The following is a 21,746-nucleotide window of genomic DNA, read 5'->3' on the forward strand; positions in this document are numbered from 1 at the left end:
TTATTATTATTACTGTTATTATTTTGTATATATTTGTATTATGCTATATATTATTATTATCTATCCATTACAATGTTTAAATAATATGGTTAGTCTTGATTGTATATGTATATCGTTATTATTATTTATATATAATAACAATAATTATTATTTTTATTATTTTTAGATAGTATCAATATTTTATAACTCCAGCTCCAGCTGGAAACATGGGACCCTCTTCAGCCCTGAACAGCTCTGCCTGTCCCCCCATCATTATTCTTCTCCCACTTCCGCTGTGTGCGTTCCACGGAGACACCACCACTAGAGGGAGACTCTCGACTATGTCAAAGGAATAAGTGTCCACAGAAAGGCTGCGGCCATTTTGTTGTAGATCAAATGCTATACACTTCGTTTACTAGTTATATCAGATTTTTTATTTTTTTTTCAGAGTTCCAAATCTTTTACTTCTGATAAAAAGTCTCGTTAAATATTGGATATCTTTTTTTTTTGTTTGTTTGCATCATTGTACCCCAGCAAGAGGCAACCATTTTCTTGTAGCCAAGTGGAGTAGGGAGGAGTTTAAAAAAAAAAAAAAAAAGAAACTTCCTGGTGGGGGTGTGAAGCTGTAAAGTGTGTGCCCAGTGAGGAGAAGGTAATAATAATTTTCTTATTATGAAAGAAGGGGATCCCAGCACTCTGTGTGGACTGAATGGGGGGGATCATGTTACCTCCCTACATCATACGCGCCAATACCGATACTTTTTTTTTAATGCCATGTGACAGTTTGACTGATGGGCACTGATAGGTGGTACCTATGGACACTGACAGGTGGCTGGCACTGATGGGTGGCACTTATGGGCACCGGCAGGTGACAGTTATGGGCACTGACGGGTGGCTGGCACTGATAGGCGGCAGTTATGGGCACTGATATGTGGCTGGCACTATTAGATGACACTGGTGGCACTGACAGGTGGCTGGCACTTATGGGCAGGCACTGAAATGCAGCAATAAAGGACATGAGGAAATGCTATGCTGCAGCGCCCATCTTGGTACACCCTGCACTCTGCATCAGTAAGTATCAGTAGACATCTTGTTACACCCAGCTCGAGCTACATGGACTGGGTGTAAAAAGATGTCAGCTGCTGGCTTACTGTGGCCAAGTGCAGGGTGTGCCAAGATGACGGCGACCGCTCCGCCCACTGAGGCCGCCCGCCCAATCCGTCTACTGACGCCGCCCGCCCTCTCCGCCCAGAGTCCGCTCGCCGCCGACCAAGTATCGGATCAGGCATCAGGAGCATAAATGCTCGGTATTTGTCCCAACTAGTTAACAAATCCGCCCATAGCGGCGACGGTAAAAATAGCGGCGTTTTACCGCCGACGCTATGGGCGGCACAGTGTGAAAGGGTACTAAGACCCCCTTTCACACTGGGGCGTTTTTCAAGCGCTTCGGTGATACTTGCCCAAATGCTCCCGATGCCTGAGCTGATACCCGGAAGTCGGCGGATGGAGAGTGGGCGGAGCCAGTGGGGTGGCGTAGGGAGGGCCGTCGCATCGGGTGCAACATTCAGGGGGACGCCAGGCAGTGTGTGTCACTGCCAGATCCGTCCCCCTGTTTACTTCCTGTGTCCCTGGCTGGTGCCCTGTGAATGGTCATGTACGGCGGCGGGGCTATTACAGCCTTTCTGGCCTATCCCTGATCACTGCGAGGCTGGCCTATCCACGATCACGGCGGGGCTGGTCCCGCCTCCGCCTAGCCTCCTGGTCCGATGTGCTCTCTTCCCCTAAATTTTTGGCACAGCACTTGTTACCACGGAAAATTGCACAGTGCACTTTATATATTTCAGCTTTATTTAACAGCTCAGCACTACCTCACATTATATATATATATAATCTCTCTTCCCCATCCTCCGGACACCCTCTCTTCACCTCCTCCAGGCTGATGGAAGACACAAGCTGCAGGCCAGAGAGAGAGAGAGAGAGAGATTAGAGAGTTTAGACAAGTCAGTATATAGTGTAGTGGACAGAGCAGTGGTCAGTTGTGCCATCCATCCGTCAGTGGCCCCTGTGAGTGCCATCCATCCGTCAGTGCCATCCATCCGTCAGTGGCCCCTGTCAGTGCCATCCATGCGTCAGTGGCCCCTGTCAGTGCCATCCATGCGTCAGTGGCCCCTGTCAGTGCCATCCATGCGTCAGTGGCCCCTGTCAGTGCCATCCATGCGTCAGTGGCCCCTGTCAGTGCCATCCATCCGTCAGTGGCCCCTGTCAGTGCCATCCATCCGTCAGTGGCCCCTGTCAGTGCCATCCATCCATCAGTGGCCCCTGTCAGTGCCATCCATCCGTCAGTGGCCCCTGTCAGTGCCATCCATCCGTCAGTGGCCCCTGTCAGTGCCATCCATGCGTCAGTGGCCCCTGTCAGTGCCATCCATCCGTCAGTGGCCCCTGTCAGTGCCATCCATCCGTCAGTGGCCCCCTGTCAGTGCCATCCATCCGTCAGTGGCCCCCTGTCAGTGCCATCCATCCGTTAGTGGCCCCTGTCAGTGCCATCCATCCGTCAGTGGCCCCTGTCAGTGCCATCCATCCGTCAGTGGCCCCTGTCAGTGCCATCCATCCGTCAGTGGCCCCCTGTCAGTGCCATCCATCTGTCAGTGCCCCCTGTCAGTGCCATCCATCTGTCAGTGCCCATTATTCAAATTGTCACATGACATAAAAAAAAAGTATCGGTATCGGCGAGTACTTGAAAAAAAGTATCGGTACTCGTACTCGGTCTCAAAAAAGTGGTATCGGGACAACCCTAATTGAAATGAATGGAAATCTCTTCAAAAGCGCCTGAAAACCTCTTCAAAAGTGCTCAGTGTTTTTACCGGCAGTTTAGAAGCGCCTCAGTGTGTACGCGGCATAAGAGCTCTTCACGGGGCAGGACTCCTCTCCTATGTGCCCAGTTAGTCACCCAACAACCGTTCATTAGCGTTCCATCTTCAGGCCTTGGAAAAAAGGTGCCGCCAATGAATGTTATAGGGCTCCCAGGTTGCTATATGTTCGAGGACTTTTTAACATTGGTTGTGGAGGGTTACGCCGCTCATGTCACCACCAGGTAGGTCGCCACTTTGGCCCTCATGGGAAAGTCTCAGACCTAGGGGATTCTGAAAGTTTCCAGGCATGGTCATGGGACCTTGGGACCATGTATGTACGATCTACATCTACTATACTGCGTACTTCCTCTTCCCTTCCCCCGTCCCTCCCACTTGTTCACTAGCTTATTTTAAAAGCTTTCCAAGACGTCTATGATAATTTTTATATAATATACCTATACACACTTTTTTTTTCATTGCAGATATTATAATTTTTTTATATGGCAAACACAGCTTAGTTAAAAGCAAAAAAGGTGTACTAGGAACATCTCTAAATAGACCACCTAAGGATGGAGAAGGAGCGGAGTCGCATGACTAAGAAAATATTAGACCTCACCCTGGAGATCATCTACTTGCTGAATGGAGAGGTGAGGAGGATTCTGGGAGGTCACATGACATCACTCTTATCTCTATTAATAAAACACAGACCTGACCAGAGAGGTGAGGAGGATTCTGGGAGGTCACGTGACATCACTCTTATCTCTATTAATAAAACACAGACCTGACTGGAGAGGTGAGGAGGATTCTGGGAGGTCACATGACATCACTCTTATCTCTATTAATAAAACACAGACCTGACCGGAGAGGTGAGGAGGATTCTGGGAGGTCACATTACATCACTCTTATCTCTATTAATAAAACACAGACCTGACCGGAGAGGTGAGGAGGATTCTGGGAGGTCACATGACATCACTCTTATCTCTATTAATAAAACACAGACCTGACCGGAGAGGTGAGGAGGATTCTGGGAGGTCACATGACATCACTCTTATCTCTATTAATAAAACACAGACCTGACTGGAGAGGTGAGGAGGATTCTGGGAGGTCACATGACATCACTCTTATCTCTATTAATAAAACACAGACCTGACTGGAGAGGTGAGGAGGATTCTGGGAGGTCACATGACATCACTCTTATCTCTATTAATAAAACACAGACCTGACCGGAGAGGTGAGGAGGATTCTGGGAGGTCACATGACATCACTCTTATCTCTATTAATAAAACACAGACCTGACCGGAGAGGTGAGGAGGATTCTGGGAGGTCACATGACATCACTCTTATCTCTATTAATAAAACAGACCTGACGAGAGAGGTGAGGAGGACTCTTTGAGGGTCACCTATACCGAATTTAATAGGAAAAAGATATTGTTTGGATGGATGTATAATTTGTCATTTTTGCTTTATTTATAGAATTATATAGCGTTCAGGTTATCGTTATCTGATGGCTTGGCTCCTTTCAACATGAAGAAGACATCACGTTCCTTCATGGGGCCTCCATCTCACTCTTTGAGAAAAGACAATAAGAAGATCCTAGAAGTCACCCAGAAGATCATTGATCTGCTGACAGGAGAGGTGAGCGGTGCCGGGAATTCTGGGACATTATCCAGTAACAGACAAGAGATGTGTCTGGATGGTGACGGTATCATTGTGTGTGTCAGGTTCCTATAAGGTGTCAGGAGTATCAAAAATTGAATATTGAAGCGCACTTTAACTAAAAATGTAATCAGTAAAATACTTTGTGACAGTTGAAAAACTTTTAAAGCAATCGTTGTAATATAGGTGATGCTGGATGTAAACCAGACTGACTGTAGAACTGAACCCATGGAGGAAGAAGAGGAGCCATATATGAAGGGTGATGATCTGTATAAGAAGAAAGAATTTCCTCCAGAGATCAGCACAGGTGAGTAATAAACAGTAAATCCAGAGAAGAGTCCCAGATTCTCCTTGTTCAGTCACTACAACAATCTCTTATTTTTTAAAGGAACCCCAAACCTGCAAAAACGCACTTGACTCGGTGCCAAAAAAAAAAAGCTACCTTGGTGCCAAACGCGTTGCGTCCCTGAGGTGTGAATGCAATCTCAATCCAGAGAAGAGTCCCAGATTCTCCTTGTTCAGTCACTACAACAATCTCTTCTCCCCTCCCCTTCCTCTGTCAGTAGACAGTAATGGGGAGACAGTGGGCCAGATTCATGAAGAGATACGACGGCGGATCTCCTGATCCGCCGTCGGATCGATGCGACTGATTCATAAGAATCAGTTCCGCATAGATCTCCCTTAGATCCGACTGGTGTAAGTGACTTACACCAGTCGGATCTTAGGCTGCAATCTCCCGCCGGCCGCTAGGTGTCGTCGCGTTTTTTTACGCGTCGGATATGCAAATGAGGAAAACCGCCGATTCAAGTCCGAACGCCCGCCCGTCGTTTTTTTTTTTTACGTCGTTTGCGTTCGGCTTTTTCCGGCGGATAGTTACCCTTGCTATATGAGGGGTAGCTAATGTTAAGTATGGCCGTCGTTCCCGTGCCGAGATTCTAATTTTTACATCGTTTGCGTAAGTCGATCGGGAATACGGATGGGCGGAATTTACATAGCCGCCGAAAACAATGACGTCCTAGCGACATCATTTGGAGCATGCGCACTGGGAAATGTCGCCGGCGGCGCATGCGCAGTTAAATCGGCGCGGGAACGTGCCGGATTTAAATTGTACACTCCCCCTAGCCGCGTAATTTGAATTCCGCCGGGGGAGTTACGATCCGACGGTGCAATTTTCGAGGTAAGTGCTTTGTGAATACTGCATTGGCCTCGCTAAATTGCACCGGCGGATCGGAAATCACATAGATTACGCGGATCTAAAGATCCGCTAATCTATGTGAATCTAGCCCCCTATGTGCCCAGTGGGGTAGTCAGGAGCCATCAGCCTCTATTAGACTCCGGCTCTCCTCCTCACATCATGTCATTGTGTGTTACCAGCCAAGAGACGTGACCAGTCCCCCCCCCCCCCCCCACACAAACTCTCTGGGGTCTCTCATACATCTCAGTACAGGGGCTTCACTCTCCTCTCTATTCACAGACCCCGGAGACACCAGAGAGACTCAAACAGACATCAAAGCTGAGGAAGAAATAGAAGTGATGATTAAAGGGGAGGAAATTCTTCAAGAGATCAGCACAGGTGAGAAATAATGTGTAAACCAGATGTGGTTCTCTTTCGAGTGTAAAATGGAGCAGGACTTAGAAAGAAAGATGGTAACTAGCATGTTTACAGAAGGACTATGTCTAGGCACCTCTACCCTTATGGTCTGGGGTCCTAGGTTTAAATCCCACTAGGTTTTTATTTTCATCACTGGTTTCTCTAATGACAGTCCTGCCATAGTTGGTTTGCTAAGCCGTTTTATTCTCTCTTTCCATCGTTTCTAGTGCTTTCTATCCCATAGCAACTTTAAGGGCTCATTTAGGCCTCGTACACATGATAGGTTAACCTGAGGACAATGGTCTGATGGAATGGTTTCATCGGTCAAAACCGATCGTGTGTGGGCGCCATAGGTTATTTACCCATCGGTTAAAAAAAAGCCAACTTGCTTTAAATTTAACCGATGGATTCCTAACCGATAGGTCAAAACCGATCGTTAGTAGGCACGACCATCGGTTAAAAATCCACGCATGCTCAGAATCAAGTCGACGCATGCTTGGAAGCATTGAACTGTTTTACGTCACCGCGTTCTGACACAATCGTTTTTTTTAACCGATGGTGTGTAGGCGCGACAGACCATCAGTCAGCCTCATCGGTTAACCGATGACAATGGTCCTTCAGACCGTTCTCATCGGATGGACTGATCATGTGTACAGGCTTTACACTTGCTTCATAATGTGGCATGGAACACGCTTTTTTGAAGCACTGTAATGGCAATCAAAGTACCCGTCCCTAAATAAAATGGTTGCCTTACAGTCCTGTTCACGCATTGTGCGTCAAAAATTATACCCTATGTCGCTTTCTTGGTGCTTCAAAGCCTCCATAGAAGTCTGACGATGCTCCTTTACAGCACCTGCCGCTTTTGAGAGGCTTTTATTCAGTGTTGGCTTTGCTTTGCTTTGTAGACGCATAAACTTTTGCACAAACCAATTAATATACACTTATTGGGATTTATTTTTTTTACCAAGGACATGTAGCAGAATATATTTTGGACTAAATTTATAAAGAGATTACATTTTTTTTTATTGGATATCTTTATATAACAGAAAGTAGAAAATATAATGTTTTTTCTCAATTTTCAGTCTTTTTCAGTTGGTGCTGCAGGGGTTACGTGTTCCCTAAGAAGTGATTCTTACTGTTAGGGGGCGTGGCTACACATGACACGTCACTGATGACCGTTGAGGCATTCCCCTGTTTTTCTCTTGCCGACCCCAGTGGTAATCGGAACAAATGCCACCAAAAGAAAGCTATTTTTGTGTAAAAAAATAAAATAAAAAAACCTATATATAAAATATATCATATACATTTAATTTGGGTACAGTGTTGCCAGTTAAAGTAGCACAATTGGCAGTTAACCGCTTCAGCCCCAGACCATTTTGTTGGCCACTTTTTGCGATTCGGCACTGCGCCGCTTTAACTGACAATTGCGCGGTCGTGCGACGTGACTCCCAAACAAAATTTACGTCCTTTTTTTCCCACAAATAGAGCTTTCTTTTGGTGGCATTTGATCACCTCTGCGATTTTTTTTTTTTGCGCTATAATCAAAAAAAGAGCGACAATTTTGAAAAAAAATCTGTATTTTTAACTTTTTGCTATAATAAATATCACCCAAATATATATATATATATATATATATATATATATATATATATATATATATATATATATATATATATTAATTTTTTTCACAGTTTAGGCCGATACGTACATATAAAAAAAACGCAATAAGCATTTATTGATTGGTTTGCACAAAAGGTATAGCGTCTACAAAATAGGGGATAATTTTATGGCATTTTTATTAATATTTTTTTTTACTAGTTATGGCGGCGATCAGCATTTTTTTTTTTTTTTATTTATTTTTTATCATGACTGCGACATAATGGCGGACACATCGGGAACTTTTGACACCATTTTGGGACCATTGTAATTTTTACAGCAATCAGTGATAAAAAAAAATGCACTGATTACTGCAAAAATGACAATGGCAGTGAAGGGGTTAACCACTAGGTGGCGCTGCAGGGGTTAAGTGTTCCCTAGTGTTTGCCCGGGCTCGGGAAGGTTTTTGGACAAGGGGTCCGGACGTTGGGGTGGGTGAGAGGGAGATTGGGTTTCTCAATTCCTTAAACAGAGAGAGGACAGGTTAAATGTCCCGGGGGAATAGGAAATAAGAAGAACGAGGAATTTTTTTTTTTTTTTATATGGTAGTATATGTGCTAGAAGCAGTTAAGCTTAGAGATAGGTCAGGAACAAGTATAATGTATAGTGGTTTGATTGTTGGCTTTTGTTTTCTTTTTTTTCTCAAAAAAGGATGTTTATTGAAAAATATGACAGACATACAGAGTGCAGACAATATATCCGTTACATGACATATCCACTTTTTGTACATCCAACTAAGTCAGCTAAATGATGTAATAACACACAAAAACAAAAAGAAAACAAAAAAAAAAAAAAAAAAAAAAAACACAAAAGAACGAAACCACACAACATTTCTGGTATGCTGCCTCCTCCTCCCACTAAACCATCACAGTTTGCATTTTTATGACTTGCGAAAATCAATGCACACTCACACTCTGGGATCCACTCCATTGTTGGCTTTTGTTTTCTGATATGATAATATCCCTGTTCTTATGGAATTGTGAAATGAGGAAAAATGAAAAATAAAGAATTTATAAAAAAAAAAAAAAAAGAAGTGATTCTTACTGTTAGGGGGCGTGGTTACACGTGACACGTCACTGATGACCGATCACAGGGAACGGTCATCGGTGACAGTGTCACTAGGCAGAAAAGGGGAATGCCTTGTTTACAAAGGCATTCCCCTGTTCTGCTGTTGCTGACCGCAATCGCGGGACTCCCGGGACATCGCGTTCCGGCGGCCGCACTCGCGAGGTACGCGGCACGCGCACCCGCTGGGCGGCAGATTTAAAGGGACATACCTGTCCGCCAATCTGCCTGCCCGTGCCATTCTGTCTACGTAAATAGTCGTGCGGCGGTCGGCAAGTGGTTAAAGTAGCACAGTGCCGAATAGCAAAAAAAATTCAAACTCATCTAAGCTTGAATAATGCCTTGATATGTTTTATGTTGGGCTCATGCATTGAAGGGAACCTAAGCTGAAATGATAACCTGTCATAGTGGCCTCCATATTTTATCAAATGAAAAAACTGTCATCACAAAACATGAACACCTGCTCTGCAAAGACTCTGGCCCAGATCCACAAAGAACTTACGCCGGCGTATCTATTGATACGCCGCGTAAGTTCTAAGATGCCTCGTCGTATCTTTGTTTTGTGTCCACAAAACAAGATACGACTGAATGTGGGCTCCATCCGACTGACGTACGTCTTAGTACGCCGTCGGATCTTAGGTGCATATTTAGGCTGGCCGCCAGGTGGCGCTTCCGTAGATTTACGTGAGGAATATGCAAATTAGGTAGATATGCCGATCCTCAAACGTGGGTCCGCCCGGCGCATTTTTTTACGTAAGGCTTTTTTCAGCGTAACGTTACGCCTGGGTCTATGAGGCCCCGTACGCACGAGGGGACATGTCCGATGAAAACGTTTTCATCGGACATGTCCGCTCGGAGATTTCTGTCTGATGGTTGTACACACCATCAAACAGAAATCTGCGCGGACACGATACGCTGTGACGTGGCCGCGACGATGATGCGGCGATGTGCGCGGCCCTGGAAGGCCAATGCTTCCACGCATGCGTCGAATCACTTTGACGCATGCGAGGGCTTTCGGCCGAGCGGACATGTCCGGTGAGTCTGTACAGACGACCGAATATGTCCGACGGACAGGCTTCCAGCGGACATGTTTCTTAGCATGCTAAGAAACATTTGTCCGCTGGAAACCTGTCCGATCCGCCGGAAAATTGTCCGGTTGGCCGTACACACGACCGAACATGTCCGCCCCGTACACACGACATGTTCGGTCGTGTGTACGGGGCCTGAGGCGTACGCAATGTTAAGAATGGACCTCGGGACAGCGTCGAATTTTCCGTTGTTTGCGTAAAACGTTCGCGAATAGGGCTTTGCGTAAATTACGTCCACGTCGAAAGCATTGACTATTTGCGACGTGATTTCGAGCATGCGCACTGGGATACCCCCACGGACGGCGCATGCGCCGTTCCAAAAAAACTTCATTTACGTGGGGTCAAGATGTATTATCGTAAAACACGCCCACATCTTAGCCATTTAAATTCCGTGCCCTTACGCCGACACATTTACACTACGCCGCAAATTCTTTCTAGATACGGAAAATACGCTCTAAGGGCCAGATTCTCAAAAGAGTTACGCCGGCGTATCTACAGATACATCGGCGTAATTCGAATTTCCCGCCGGCGTATCATTGTTTTGTATTCGCAAAACAAGATACGCCGGAATTAGGCTAGGATCCGACTGGTGTAAGTCACTTACACCGTCAGATCCTAAATGCAATACAACGCTGACCGCTAGATGGCGTTTACGTTCAGGTCTCATTTGACTATGCAAATGAGCCTGATACGCCGATTCCCGAACGAATTTGCGTTGCGTAGTCATCGCGGACGTCGTTTCCGTAAGCGTAAGGTTACCCCTGCTATATGAGGGGTAACCTTACGCCAGTCCGCCGTATGCCATGTTAAGTATGGCGTCGGGTCCGCGTCGGCTTTTTCCCTCGGTTACGTCGTTTTCCTAAGTCGTTCTTGAATACGACTTTACGTCAATGACGCTCACGTCTGCGTCATTGACGTTTTTCGTCGTGAGCTGAAGCATGCGCACTGGGCTATTTTTCAGCCCATCGCATGCGCAGTTCAATTTGAATACAAGCCGCCCCCTTTGAATTACTCGGCCATACGCCGGGCCATTTACACTACGCCGCCGCAAATTACGGAGCAAGTGTTTGGGGAATACGGCACTTGCTCCAGTAAGTTGCGCTGGCGTAGTGTAAATGGCTTACGCTACGCCAACGCTGATTCTACGAGAATCTGGCCCAAAGTTACGGCGGCGTAGTGTATCTGAGATACGCTACGCCTGCCTAAAGATAGGCAGATCTTTGTGGATCTGGGCCTCTATATGTTAACAAATACCCATAAATGTGCTTCCATATATGTATTTAGCTGCTTGGAGTCCAGATTATATTATTATTAATTCTGATTTCTTGTAGATGGTGGAACTGAAGATATACGTGGCACATCTGGTTCTTTAGGCGAAAACCCTAATGCTCTAAATTTCCATCCAGCAGTTTACGGAGAAGGTCTATTATCTGATCCCCTTGGAAATTTCTCCAATCACTCACCTCCTATTACTTATCCTACAGCTCATAGTAGGAGTGAAAGATTCACTTTTTCTGGTGATTCTTTTACCCAGAGGGAGGACCTTACTTCACAAGAGCCAAGTCATGAAGGGGAGAAGCCATACTCCTGTCCAGAATGTGGAAAAAGTTTCCCTCGGAAACAGGAACTCATTGGTCACCAGAGAACTCACACAGCTATGAAGTCCTTTTCATGTTCTGAATGTGGGAGATGTTTTACCCGGAGAGGCAGTCTCACTGAACACCAGAGAATCCACACAGGGATGAAGCCATTTTCATGTTCGGACTGTGGGAAAAGCTTTAGCCAGAAGTCAACTTTTTACGCCCATAGAAAAGTTCACACGGGGGAGAAGCCGTTTTCATGTTCGGAATGTGGACGAGGTTTTTCTAAAAAATACCATCTTACTTTACACGAGAGGAGTCACACGGGAGAGAAACCGTATTTGTGTATGGAATGTGGGAGAGGTTTTGCCCAGAAGTCTCTACTGATTGGGCATGTAAGGATTCACACCGGGGAGAAGCCGCATTCCTGCATTGAGTGCGGGAAAAGGTTTACTCTGAGATCAAACCTGGTTTCACATGAAAAAGTTCATGCGAGGATAAAGCCTTATTCATGTTCAGAATGTGAAAAATGTTTTCCGTCAAGAGACCAACTTACAATACACCAGTCCACTCACAGGGTGGAGAAGCGCTATTCATGTTCTGAATGTGGGAGATGTTTTTCTGAGATGGAGCCTCTTCTTCTGCACCTGAGAACTCACACAGAGCAAAATGTGCAGGCATATTCCTAACAATTGGTACTTAAAGTGGAACTTCAGGAATTGTCTTTTTTTTTGGGGGGACATCTGTGATGGCCGGACAACTGACTTCTTTATGTGACGTCTCAGTTTCCTATGTGAAACAGGAGGCTTCGGTGCTAGGATGGGCCATGGGTTAAAAAAAAAAAGGTCTAAACATGGATGAAATGAAGAAAAGGGGCCTTCAAGGATGACTGCCAGGTAAGGCCCGGATTCACAAAGCACTTACGCCGACGTATCTCGAGATACGCAGCGTAAGTGTAAATATGCGCCGTCGTATCTATGCGCCGTGCCCACAAACTGAGATACGCCTAAAAATAGGCTTCATCCGACCGACGTAACTTGCCTACGCCGGCATATCGTAGGCGCATATTTACGCTGGGCGCTCCCATGGATTTTCTATGCACATATGCAAATGAGGGAGATACGCCAATTCACGAACGTATTTGCTCCCGGCGCATAATATACGCGGTTTGCGTAAGTCGTACGTCCGGCGTAAAGTTATTCCCCATATATGAGGCGCAACCCATGCAAAGGTATGGACCAGGGAACTCAAGCCGTCGTATTTTACGTCGTTTACGTTGGACGTGAATATGGCTGAGCGTAGGTTACGTTCACGCCGTAGGCAGTGATCCGTCGTATCTTAGGCATTCGTTCCGACGTGATTCTGAGCATGCGCACTGGGATGCGTCCACGGGACGGCGCATGCGCCGTTCGTTATTCGTAGCTATCTGGCGCTCGGCCCATCATTTGCATGGGGTCACGCCTCATTAGCATGGCTCACGCCCACTTCCACTTACCACGACTTACGCCTAAGAAACCCAGCGCAGATTTGGCAGCACTGGCTTTGTGAATCCAGTGCTTGTCTCTCTGTGCTGCGTTGGCGTAGCGTAAAAAAGATACGCTACAGCGGCATAAATATGCGCCGATGTATGTGAATCCGGGCCTAAGAATTCAAAAGTATAAAATTCACAGTTTTGATTATTACACAGATTAACCCCTTCACACCTGAGGGTAAAACAAATCTTAATGCCTTGGTGCAATTTTGCAACTTTGACATGTGTTAGTAAATCTGTACATATCGCCATAACTACCTTGTGCATCCAGGTGGATTATACCTTATTTTTTTTTCAGGACAAATTGGGCTTTCATTTGGTGGTAAATGGTAATGGATATCTCCTGGTATATATTTTTTTTTTATTATTATTATTATTATAGGAAAACTGGCCCAAAATAGTAAAATATTTTTTTATTTTTTAAATTTCTTGTTAGCACTATAACCTACCACCAAAGAACAAACCAAAATAAATTCTCCTTCCCCTGACGATCCAAGCGATACCACATATATGTATGTTAGTTATTGTCTGTGAATGTAGCACATCCCAGAATCAATAGTGCGCATTTTGCACTTTCTTTGTCCTACCTGTGCAGGGACCGCCCTGTCAGATCTCCGCGCTCCTCTATGGGGGGATCGGATGAACACGGACGTCTGTCCGTGTTCACCCAATCCGATGACGGATGGAAAAATAGGGTGGGACCGTTCAGGTCCGCCTGTCAGTTTTGTCGGCGGACCTGAACGGCCACTCCATGCAAGCCTATGGAGCGTCAGATGTCAGCAGAGACATGTCCGCTGACATCCGATCCGCTAAAATCAGATGTATGGCATTACGTCGCCACCCGTCCATGGCGGATCGGATGAGATCTGATGAAAACAGACATGCTGTCCGTTTTCATCAGATCTCTCCATAGGAGACAGCGGCGCTCGACAAGCCCCTCCTCTCTCAGTGAGCAGAGAGGGACTTGTCATCCGATGGCTCAGCGGAGAGATCTCCCGCTGAACTGGCGGGAGCTGGTGGACTCCGTAGTGACGGAGTCCGCCTCGTGTGAATGAAGCCTAATGGCTCTTTCACAGATTGCGGGTGTCAGCGGATGAACATCCGGGTCCGCAATCCTCCGATTCTGCAGACGGAGAAAAACCCTATTTTTCTATCCGTCATCGGATCAGGTGAACACGGACAAGGGAGAGCGGAGATCTGACAGGGCGGTCCCTGCACAGTGTGCGGAGACTGCCCGGTCATCCGCCGGATCAGCGGGGATCAGCTGAGCAAGTGGAGGTTCACGGGGCGGATCATCACGTATGCGTCCTGTGTAAAAGAGGCATTAAACACACTGATACTGATACTAATTAAAAAAATGTAAAAATAAAAATCCAGCCCAAAATCTATTGACCCTGACCTTTTATCGTTACTTGACCCAACCACTAACTCTGGCACTGACCTAGATCAAACCCTGATCTAGGTATTTTTTCTTTCTTTTTATTAAATTTTTTATTATTTATATCTTTATTTTGTAAGATAAACGTCACACAGTGTCCCTGGGAACAATTCATCACACACGTGAACCTCCACCAATCAGGTTAGGTTATTATTAGGTTATTACTCTGAAGCGGAGAGACATCTCGCCCTGGTATATTCGTAGGATGGTAGTCCTCGATAGGGATAGGCACTATGCATATAAAGCTTAACCATGGAAGCCCAAAGCATGCTCATATAGGGGGTAATCCACAAAAGGGATACGCCGGCGTATCTACTGATACGCCGTCGTATCCCTGTTTCTATCTATGGAACTGATCCACAGAATCAGTTTCCAAGAGATAGGCAGAAGATCCGACATGTGTAATTGAATTACACTGTCGGATCTTAAGGATGCAATTCTAGGCCGGCCGCTAGGTGGCGAGGCCATTGCGGCCGGCCTAGAATATGCAAATGAACACTTACGGCGATCCACGAACGTTCCGACGGGCCCGTCGCTCTAAATCTACGTCGTTTACGTCGAGTTACGCCGTGTAAAACTAGGGCTGAGCCCTAGTTCTCTTAAGCCATGTTAAGTATGGCCGTCGTTCCCGCGTCGAAATTTAAATTCTACGTCGTTTGCGTAAGACGTTCGTGAATGGCGCTGGACACCATTTACGTTAACGTCTAAGCAAATGACGTCGGAGCGACGTCAGTTAGCGCAATGCACGTCGGGTAAGTTACCCGACGGAGCATGCGCAGTACGTCCGGCGCGGGAGCGCGCCTAATTTAAATGGGACTCGCCCCATTAGATTCGGCACGCCTTGCGCTGGACACATTTAAGTTACACCGCCGCAAATTTCAAGGTAAGTGCTTTGTGGATCCGGCACTTAGGGAGAAATTTTGCGGCGGTGTAACTTAAATCGGAAGATTTAAGTTGCGCCCGATATTTGTGGATTTGGCCCATAGTGTAGTAGTTTATAAAACTTAAAATCACGTACAAAAAAGCTGCAGCAAAAAACAAATAGGTCAAGAACTTGCATAATAAGCCACCGTTCCTGCCTATGTATAGTCGAATCCCTTGAGGACGTGCACGAGCATGAAACACTTTTGATTATATAACACTTGATTATAAAACATAAAATCAAGTACAAAAAAGTTGCCTAAAATGAAATAGGCCAAGAACTTACATAATGATAAGCCCCTGCTCCTGCTATGAGAATGCAGTGGTAATAGCGTCAGAACGTAGGCCCCTCCAAAAGTGTTTCTTGCTTGTGCACGTTCTCAAGGGATTTGATTATCCATAGGCAGGAGCAGTGGCTTATTATGCAAGTTCTTGACCTATTTGTTTTATGATGCAGCTTTTTTGTACTTGATTTTAAGTTTTATAAACTACTAGATTATATGAGCATCCTTTGGGCTTCCATGGTTAAGCTTTTAATTTGCATATAGGTAGATTCACAAAGAGTTAGGCCGGCTTATCTACAGATATGCCGACCTAACTCTGAATCTAAGCCGACCTATGTTTAAGTGTATTCTCTAACATAGATACACTTAAACATATCTAAGATAGGACGGCTTGCGCCGTTCTATCTTAGATTGCAATGTTTCTTTGGCCGCTAGATGGCGCTTCCATTGCGGCCAGCGTAGATTATTTAAATGAGGGGATACGCCGATTCACGACCGAACGCAAACGTACGCCAGGCCTATGCCGTCGAATTACGTAGTTTCCATAAGGGATAGGCCGCCTAATGTTAGAGCTATGCTCTAGTGGCCTAGCCAATGTTAAGTATGGCCGCCGTTCCCGCCGCAAATTTCGAAATGTTAACGTTGTTTGCGTAAGTCGTCCGCGAATCTGGAGGTATGTCGTTTACGTCCGCGTCAAAATCAATAGGCCCGTACGGCCTACTTAGCCACAATGCGCACTGGGAAATGTAGTCGCCCAGGGCATGCGCAGTGTAAAAAAACGTCAAAAAACGTGAGGTCAAGCCTCATTTCCATACTACACGCCCCCCTCCCAGTCATTTGAATTAGGCGCCCTTACGCCCGCTCGTTTTAGGCTACGCCGCCGAAAATTAGCAGGTAAGTGGTTTGAGATTCACTAATAGCCTAACTAATTTACGGCGGTGTAGCCTAAAAAGGCTAGGCTAGGCCGCCCTAAAGTTAGGCGCCCCTACGTGAATCTACCTATTAGTGCCTAATCCTATCGAGAACTACCATCCTACCAATATACCAGGGCGAGATGTCTCTCCGCTTAAGAGTAATAACCTAAAGCATACTGGCATAGTATCATTTATTATCTGGTGAGTGTACAGATTGGTGGAGTTGCACCTGTGTGGCGAATTGTTCCCAGGAACATTGGGTGACGTTTATCTTGTGCTAGATTTTTTTCGACTTTCTGGTGAGTGGTTAGACTTATCAAGCACATTGTTAGAACTGTTTTACATTACACTGAAGATTTGGTGAAGTCAAGTCACAAATTCATATATCGGGACTTTATTTACATTATATGGATTGTTATTTATTGATTTACAATATCACAGGAAGCGCTACACATCTTTTTGTTATTTTATGATCATTTGAAGGTTGTATGTTGACCTTTTGTGTGCCAGCTGCTAAACAAATACACAGCGCTCGCTTTTTTCTTTTTGGATTCAAATATTGCACAAAACGCTTGTCCTTGTGTGTCTACGCATTTCACAGGTTGTCCACTCTTTCGAGACTACATCCTGAAAAAGTAGACAACCCACGAAACATGTAGACACATAAGGACAAAGTGCTTTGTGACGTATATTAATGTTCAACTTTTATATGATTTATGTAACACTTTTAATCTGTGTAATAATAAAAACTGTGAATTTTAATGCTTTTGAATACTTGGCGGTCATCCTTGAAGCCACCTTTTTATTAGTTTTATTTTTTCTGTTGTTCCTATTTGGGGTGATAACCCCTAGGTCACTTTTATAGCCTTATGGCATGTTGTTCTATCCCCCACAGTATTGTTATGGATGAAACCACCACGTTTTAATGATTCCTAAATGTTTGAATTGCTTATTCAAAACGCCCTCAGGGCTACTACAGATCATCCACAAGGGATCACTTATGCCCGGATTCACATACATCGGCGCATATTTATGCCGGCGTAGCGCATCTAATATACGCTACACCGGCGCAGCGCGGAGAGGCAAGCACAGTATTCACAATGCACTTGCCCTCACTCGCTCTCAAATCTACGCTGGGCTTCCTCGGTGTAAGCCAGCGTAGGTGGAAGTGGGCGTGAGTCATGCTAATGAGGCGTGACCCCATGCTAATAATGGGCCAAGCGCCATAGAACGTCCCGTGGCCGCATCCCAGTGCGCATGCGCAGAATCACGTCGAAACAACTGCCTAAGATACGTCGAATCACTGCCTACGACGTGAACGTAACCTACGCCCAGACAGATTCACGTACTACGTAAACAACGTAAAATACGACGGCTGTGTTCCCTGGTCCATACCTTTGCATGAGTTGCGCCTCCTATATGGGGAATAACTTTACACCGGACGTACGACTTACGCAAATCGCGTATATTATGCGCCGGGCGCAAGTAGGTTCGTAAATCGGCGTATCTCCCTCATTTGCATATGCGCATAGAAAATCAATGGGAGCGGCAAATGCGCCCAGCGTAAATATGCGCCTACGATACGCCGGCGTAAAAAAGTTACGTCGGTCGGATGAAGCCTATTTTCAGGCGTATCTAGTTTTGTGGGCACGACGCATAGATACGACGGCGCATATTTACACTTACGCGGCGTATCTCGAGATACGACGGCGTAAGTGCTTTGTGAATCCGGGCCATGGAGTACTTAATTGTTTTTGAAAAAGTCATTTTGTTAGTCTACATTGGAAAATGCTCTGTGCTTCCTCTAATACACATGTTTTTCTTGTTGGGGGTGGTTTCTGTGATGAATTGGCAACTATTTGTTTCTGGTCATTGGGGTGAAACCATGAAACCGGTCTGAGAGTTTTGCCATGCTGTGGGTATCGAAGGTCCAAAGAATTTCTCTCTATTAGATTGACTCAGTGCATATGTCTTTGGGGTGGATTCAGGTAGGGGCGCGCAATTTAAACGGCGGCGCAGCGTATCGTATTTACGCTACGCCGCCGTAACATACAGGAGAAAGTGCTGTATTCACAAAGCACTTGCTCCGTAAGTTGCGGCGGCGTAGCGTTAATCCCCCGGCGCAAGCCCCGCCTAATTCAAATGATCCGGGTAGGGGGCGTGGATCATTTAAATTAGGCGCGTTCCTGCGCCGAACGTACTGCGCATGCGCCGTCCCTAAAATTTCCCGACGTGCATTGCGCTAAATGACGTCGCAAGGACGTCATTGGTTTCGACGTGAACGTAAATGGCGTCCAGCCCCATTCACGGACGAGTTACGCAAACGACGTAAAATTTTAAAATTTCGACGCAGGAACGACGTCCATACTTAACATTGGCTGCGCCTCCTAATAGCAGGAGCAGCGTTATGACGAAAACGAGTTACGCAAACGACGTAAAAAACTACCGCCGGGCGCACTGCCTTTGTGAATCGGCTAACGCTACGCGGGCGCGGAATTCAAATTACGGCGGGGTACCTGAATCTACCCCTTTTGTTTTTAACTCTAACATCTGTTATAAGTGGGAATGCTCTCCAAGCATTCCCAGTATTGTTATTCGTATTTTTATTATTAGTGGGAATGCTCTCCAAGCATTCCCAGTATTATTATTTTTTATTAGTGGGAATGCTCTCCAAGCATTCCCAGTATTGTTATTCGATTTTTTTTTTTATTATTCTTAATTTTGAATCCTTTCAGCTATTAAAACCATTTAACTTTTAAAATGTTCAGCTCTTTCAGCTAATGATCGGAATTTCTTTTGTACTATTTATACTTTTTAAAATATTAAGCTTTTTAACACTTTTTTTTTTTAACATTGAAGTCAATGAGAGCATGCTTCAAATCCTTAAAATCTTCTTCCGCTCCCAAAAGTTTCAGCTCCTTCATACTTTCACCTACAGATGCAAAACAAACTTTAAAATGTTCACAAAATATTCAGCTCTATATTTTCAGTTTGATATCTGAAAAAGCTGTTTAAGTTTAGTGATCATTTCAGGAAATTTTAGTGATTAAACAGAGGCCCAGATTCTCGTAGAATTCGCGTAAAACTCGGCGGGCGTAACTTATCTGATTTACGTTACGCCGCCGCAAGTTTTACAGGCAAGTGCTTTATTCACAAAGAACTTGCCTGTAAAGTTGCGGCGGCGTAGCGTAAATCACCCGGCGCAAGCCCGCCTAACTCAAATTAGCCGGGTAGGGGGCGTGGAGCATTTAAATTAAGCGCGTTCCCGCGCCGAACGTACTGCGCATGCGCCGTCCGGAAAATATCCCAGGGTGCATTGCTCCGAATGACGTCGCAAGGACGTCATTGGTTTCGACGTGAACGTAAATGGCGTCCAGCCCCATTCAGGGACGACTTACGCAAACGACGTAAATTTTTAAATTTCGACGCGGGAACGACGGCCATACTTAACATTGGTTGCCCCTCATATAGCAGGGGCAACTTTACGCCGCGCAAACCTAACGTAAACGTCGTAACTTCACTGCGTCGACCGCGCGTACGTTCGGGAATTCGCGTATCTAGCTAATTTGCATACTCGACGGGGAAAACGACGGAGGCGACACCTAGCGGCCAAAAAAAAAAAAATGCATTTAAGATCCGACAGCGTAAGAGCCTTACGCCTGTCGGATCTATGCGTAACTGATTCTAAGAATCAGTCGCATAGATACGACGGCCCAAATTAGGACTTACGACGGCGTACATGGCGTTGCGCCGTCGTAAGCCCTTTGAGAATCTGGGCCAGAGTGTCTATGGGGCGGCTTAGAGTGGATGATGTCATAGCTAGAACGCAGAGCTTTAAAAAAATTATCTTAGTTCCTTCTCTATAAATTGCTCTTACGCCCACAAGATCTACTTGTCATACACAGTTTCAGGCAATGTGCTCAGTTTTCTGATACGCCTTTTACTTTTGGCTGGTTGAGCTTCCAAGTGACAAGAGTTCTACACTTTCTTGACTGTCCTGTATAAAATTCTTCACATTTCCCAGTGAAACGCACAGCAAACTAAGGGCCAGATTCAGAGCCGAGATACGACGGAGTATCTCAGATACTCCGTCGTATCTCTCAAGCTCCATTCACATTGTAACGCCGCGTACGCGGCGTATTTTGCCGCGATTAGTTAATTTTTTTTTTCCACAAAGAATTTACATTGATGTCTATGGCCGAACGCCAATGCCGCCTGAAAAAAAGGGTCCGGGACTTGTTTTCAGGCGGCAGGCGTACGGCGTCTATGAGATGTGAACCATCTCATAGACATCAATGGAAATTCTCCCCTTCAGCGGCACGGGCGTCGCGCTTTAGGCGTTTTGTCGCCTAGGTGTGAATGAGGGCTCAGAGTATCTTTGCGGCTGATTCATAGAATCAGTTACGCATAGATAGCCCTTAGATCCGACAGGTGTAATTGTTTTACACTGTCGGATCTTAGGATGCAATACCGCGGCCGCCGCTGGGTGGAGTTCGCGTCGTATTCTAGCGTCGGGTATGCAAACTAGCAGTTATGGCGATCCACGACGGTTTTTCGCGTTCGGTACGTCGTCGCTAGTCTAGTTTCCCGTCGCAATTTTAGTCGTCGTTTTACCTGCCCTAACTTTACACAGCACACGTATGTGCTGTATAAAGTATGGCCGTCGTTCCCGCGTCGAAAATACGAAAGTACACTACGCACGTCGCCGTTCGAAAAAATTATGTCACTTCTCACAAAGCACGGCGGGAATTTCAAAACAGAGTATGCGCAGTAGGTCCGGCGCAGGAGCGCGCTTAATTTAAATGGCACACGCCTCTTTGAATTAGGCGGGCTTACGCCGGAGGCCGCTGGCGTAATTTTTCACGCAAGTGCTTGGTGTGTACACCGCTGCAAAACTGCCCCAACGATACCGCTTTTTTTTTTTCGTCCTGCAAGCGCAATTTTGAGCCCTGCTGTAGAAGACAAAGGGAAACTGGGAACATGTTACATGAGGCTATTAGAGATCAATGTTCTTACCCTAATCAATGTTCACACTACAGACTGCTGAGGTCTGAGGGCCGCAGGTTGGGCACCAGGGCCCTAGACTGTTTTTTGGAGCTGGAGTGAATGGAAACAGCACTCCATTGCACAAGGGTTGTAATACACATTTTGCGGCAGTATTCGGGGGCTAGCAGTACGGTTTTACCCCCCCGCG

General features: G+C 45.8%; 3 protein-coding genes across 8 annotated transcripts in view; 2 read left to right on the forward strand and 1 right to left on the reverse strand.

Annotated features, from left to right (window-relative positions):
* Positions 1-21,746, reverse strand: part of LOC120909855 (zinc finger protein 436-like) — an 865,309-nt gene that overhangs the window by 338,734 nt on the left and 504,829 nt on the right. The window lies entirely within an intron of this gene.
* Positions 1-21,746, forward strand: part of LOC120909932 (zinc finger protein 239-like) — a 350,937-nt gene that overhangs the window by 218,658 nt on the left and 110,533 nt on the right. The gene's annotated exons all lie outside the window — the stretch shown is intronic.
* LOC120909909 (zinc finger protein OZF-like) lies at positions 590-12,431 on the forward strand. The gene is made up of 6 exons (XM_040321716.1): positions 590-631; positions 3,311-3,475; positions 4,302-4,463; positions 4,671-4,791; positions 5,959-6,057; positions 11,216-12,431. The coding sequence occupies exons 2-6, from the start codon at positions 3,398-3,400 to the stop codon at positions 12,151-12,153; spliced, it is 1,398 nt and encodes a 465-aa protein (XP_040177650.1). The 5' UTR covers positions 590-631; positions 3,311-3,397; the 3' UTR covers positions 12,154-12,431.

This window comes from Rana temporaria, chromosome 8 (assembly GCF_905171775.1).
Source record: "Rana temporaria chromosome 8, aRanTem1.1, whole genome shotgun sequence".
Lineage (NCBI taxonomy): Eukaryota > Metazoa > Chordata > Amphibia > Anura > Ranidae > Rana > Rana temporaria.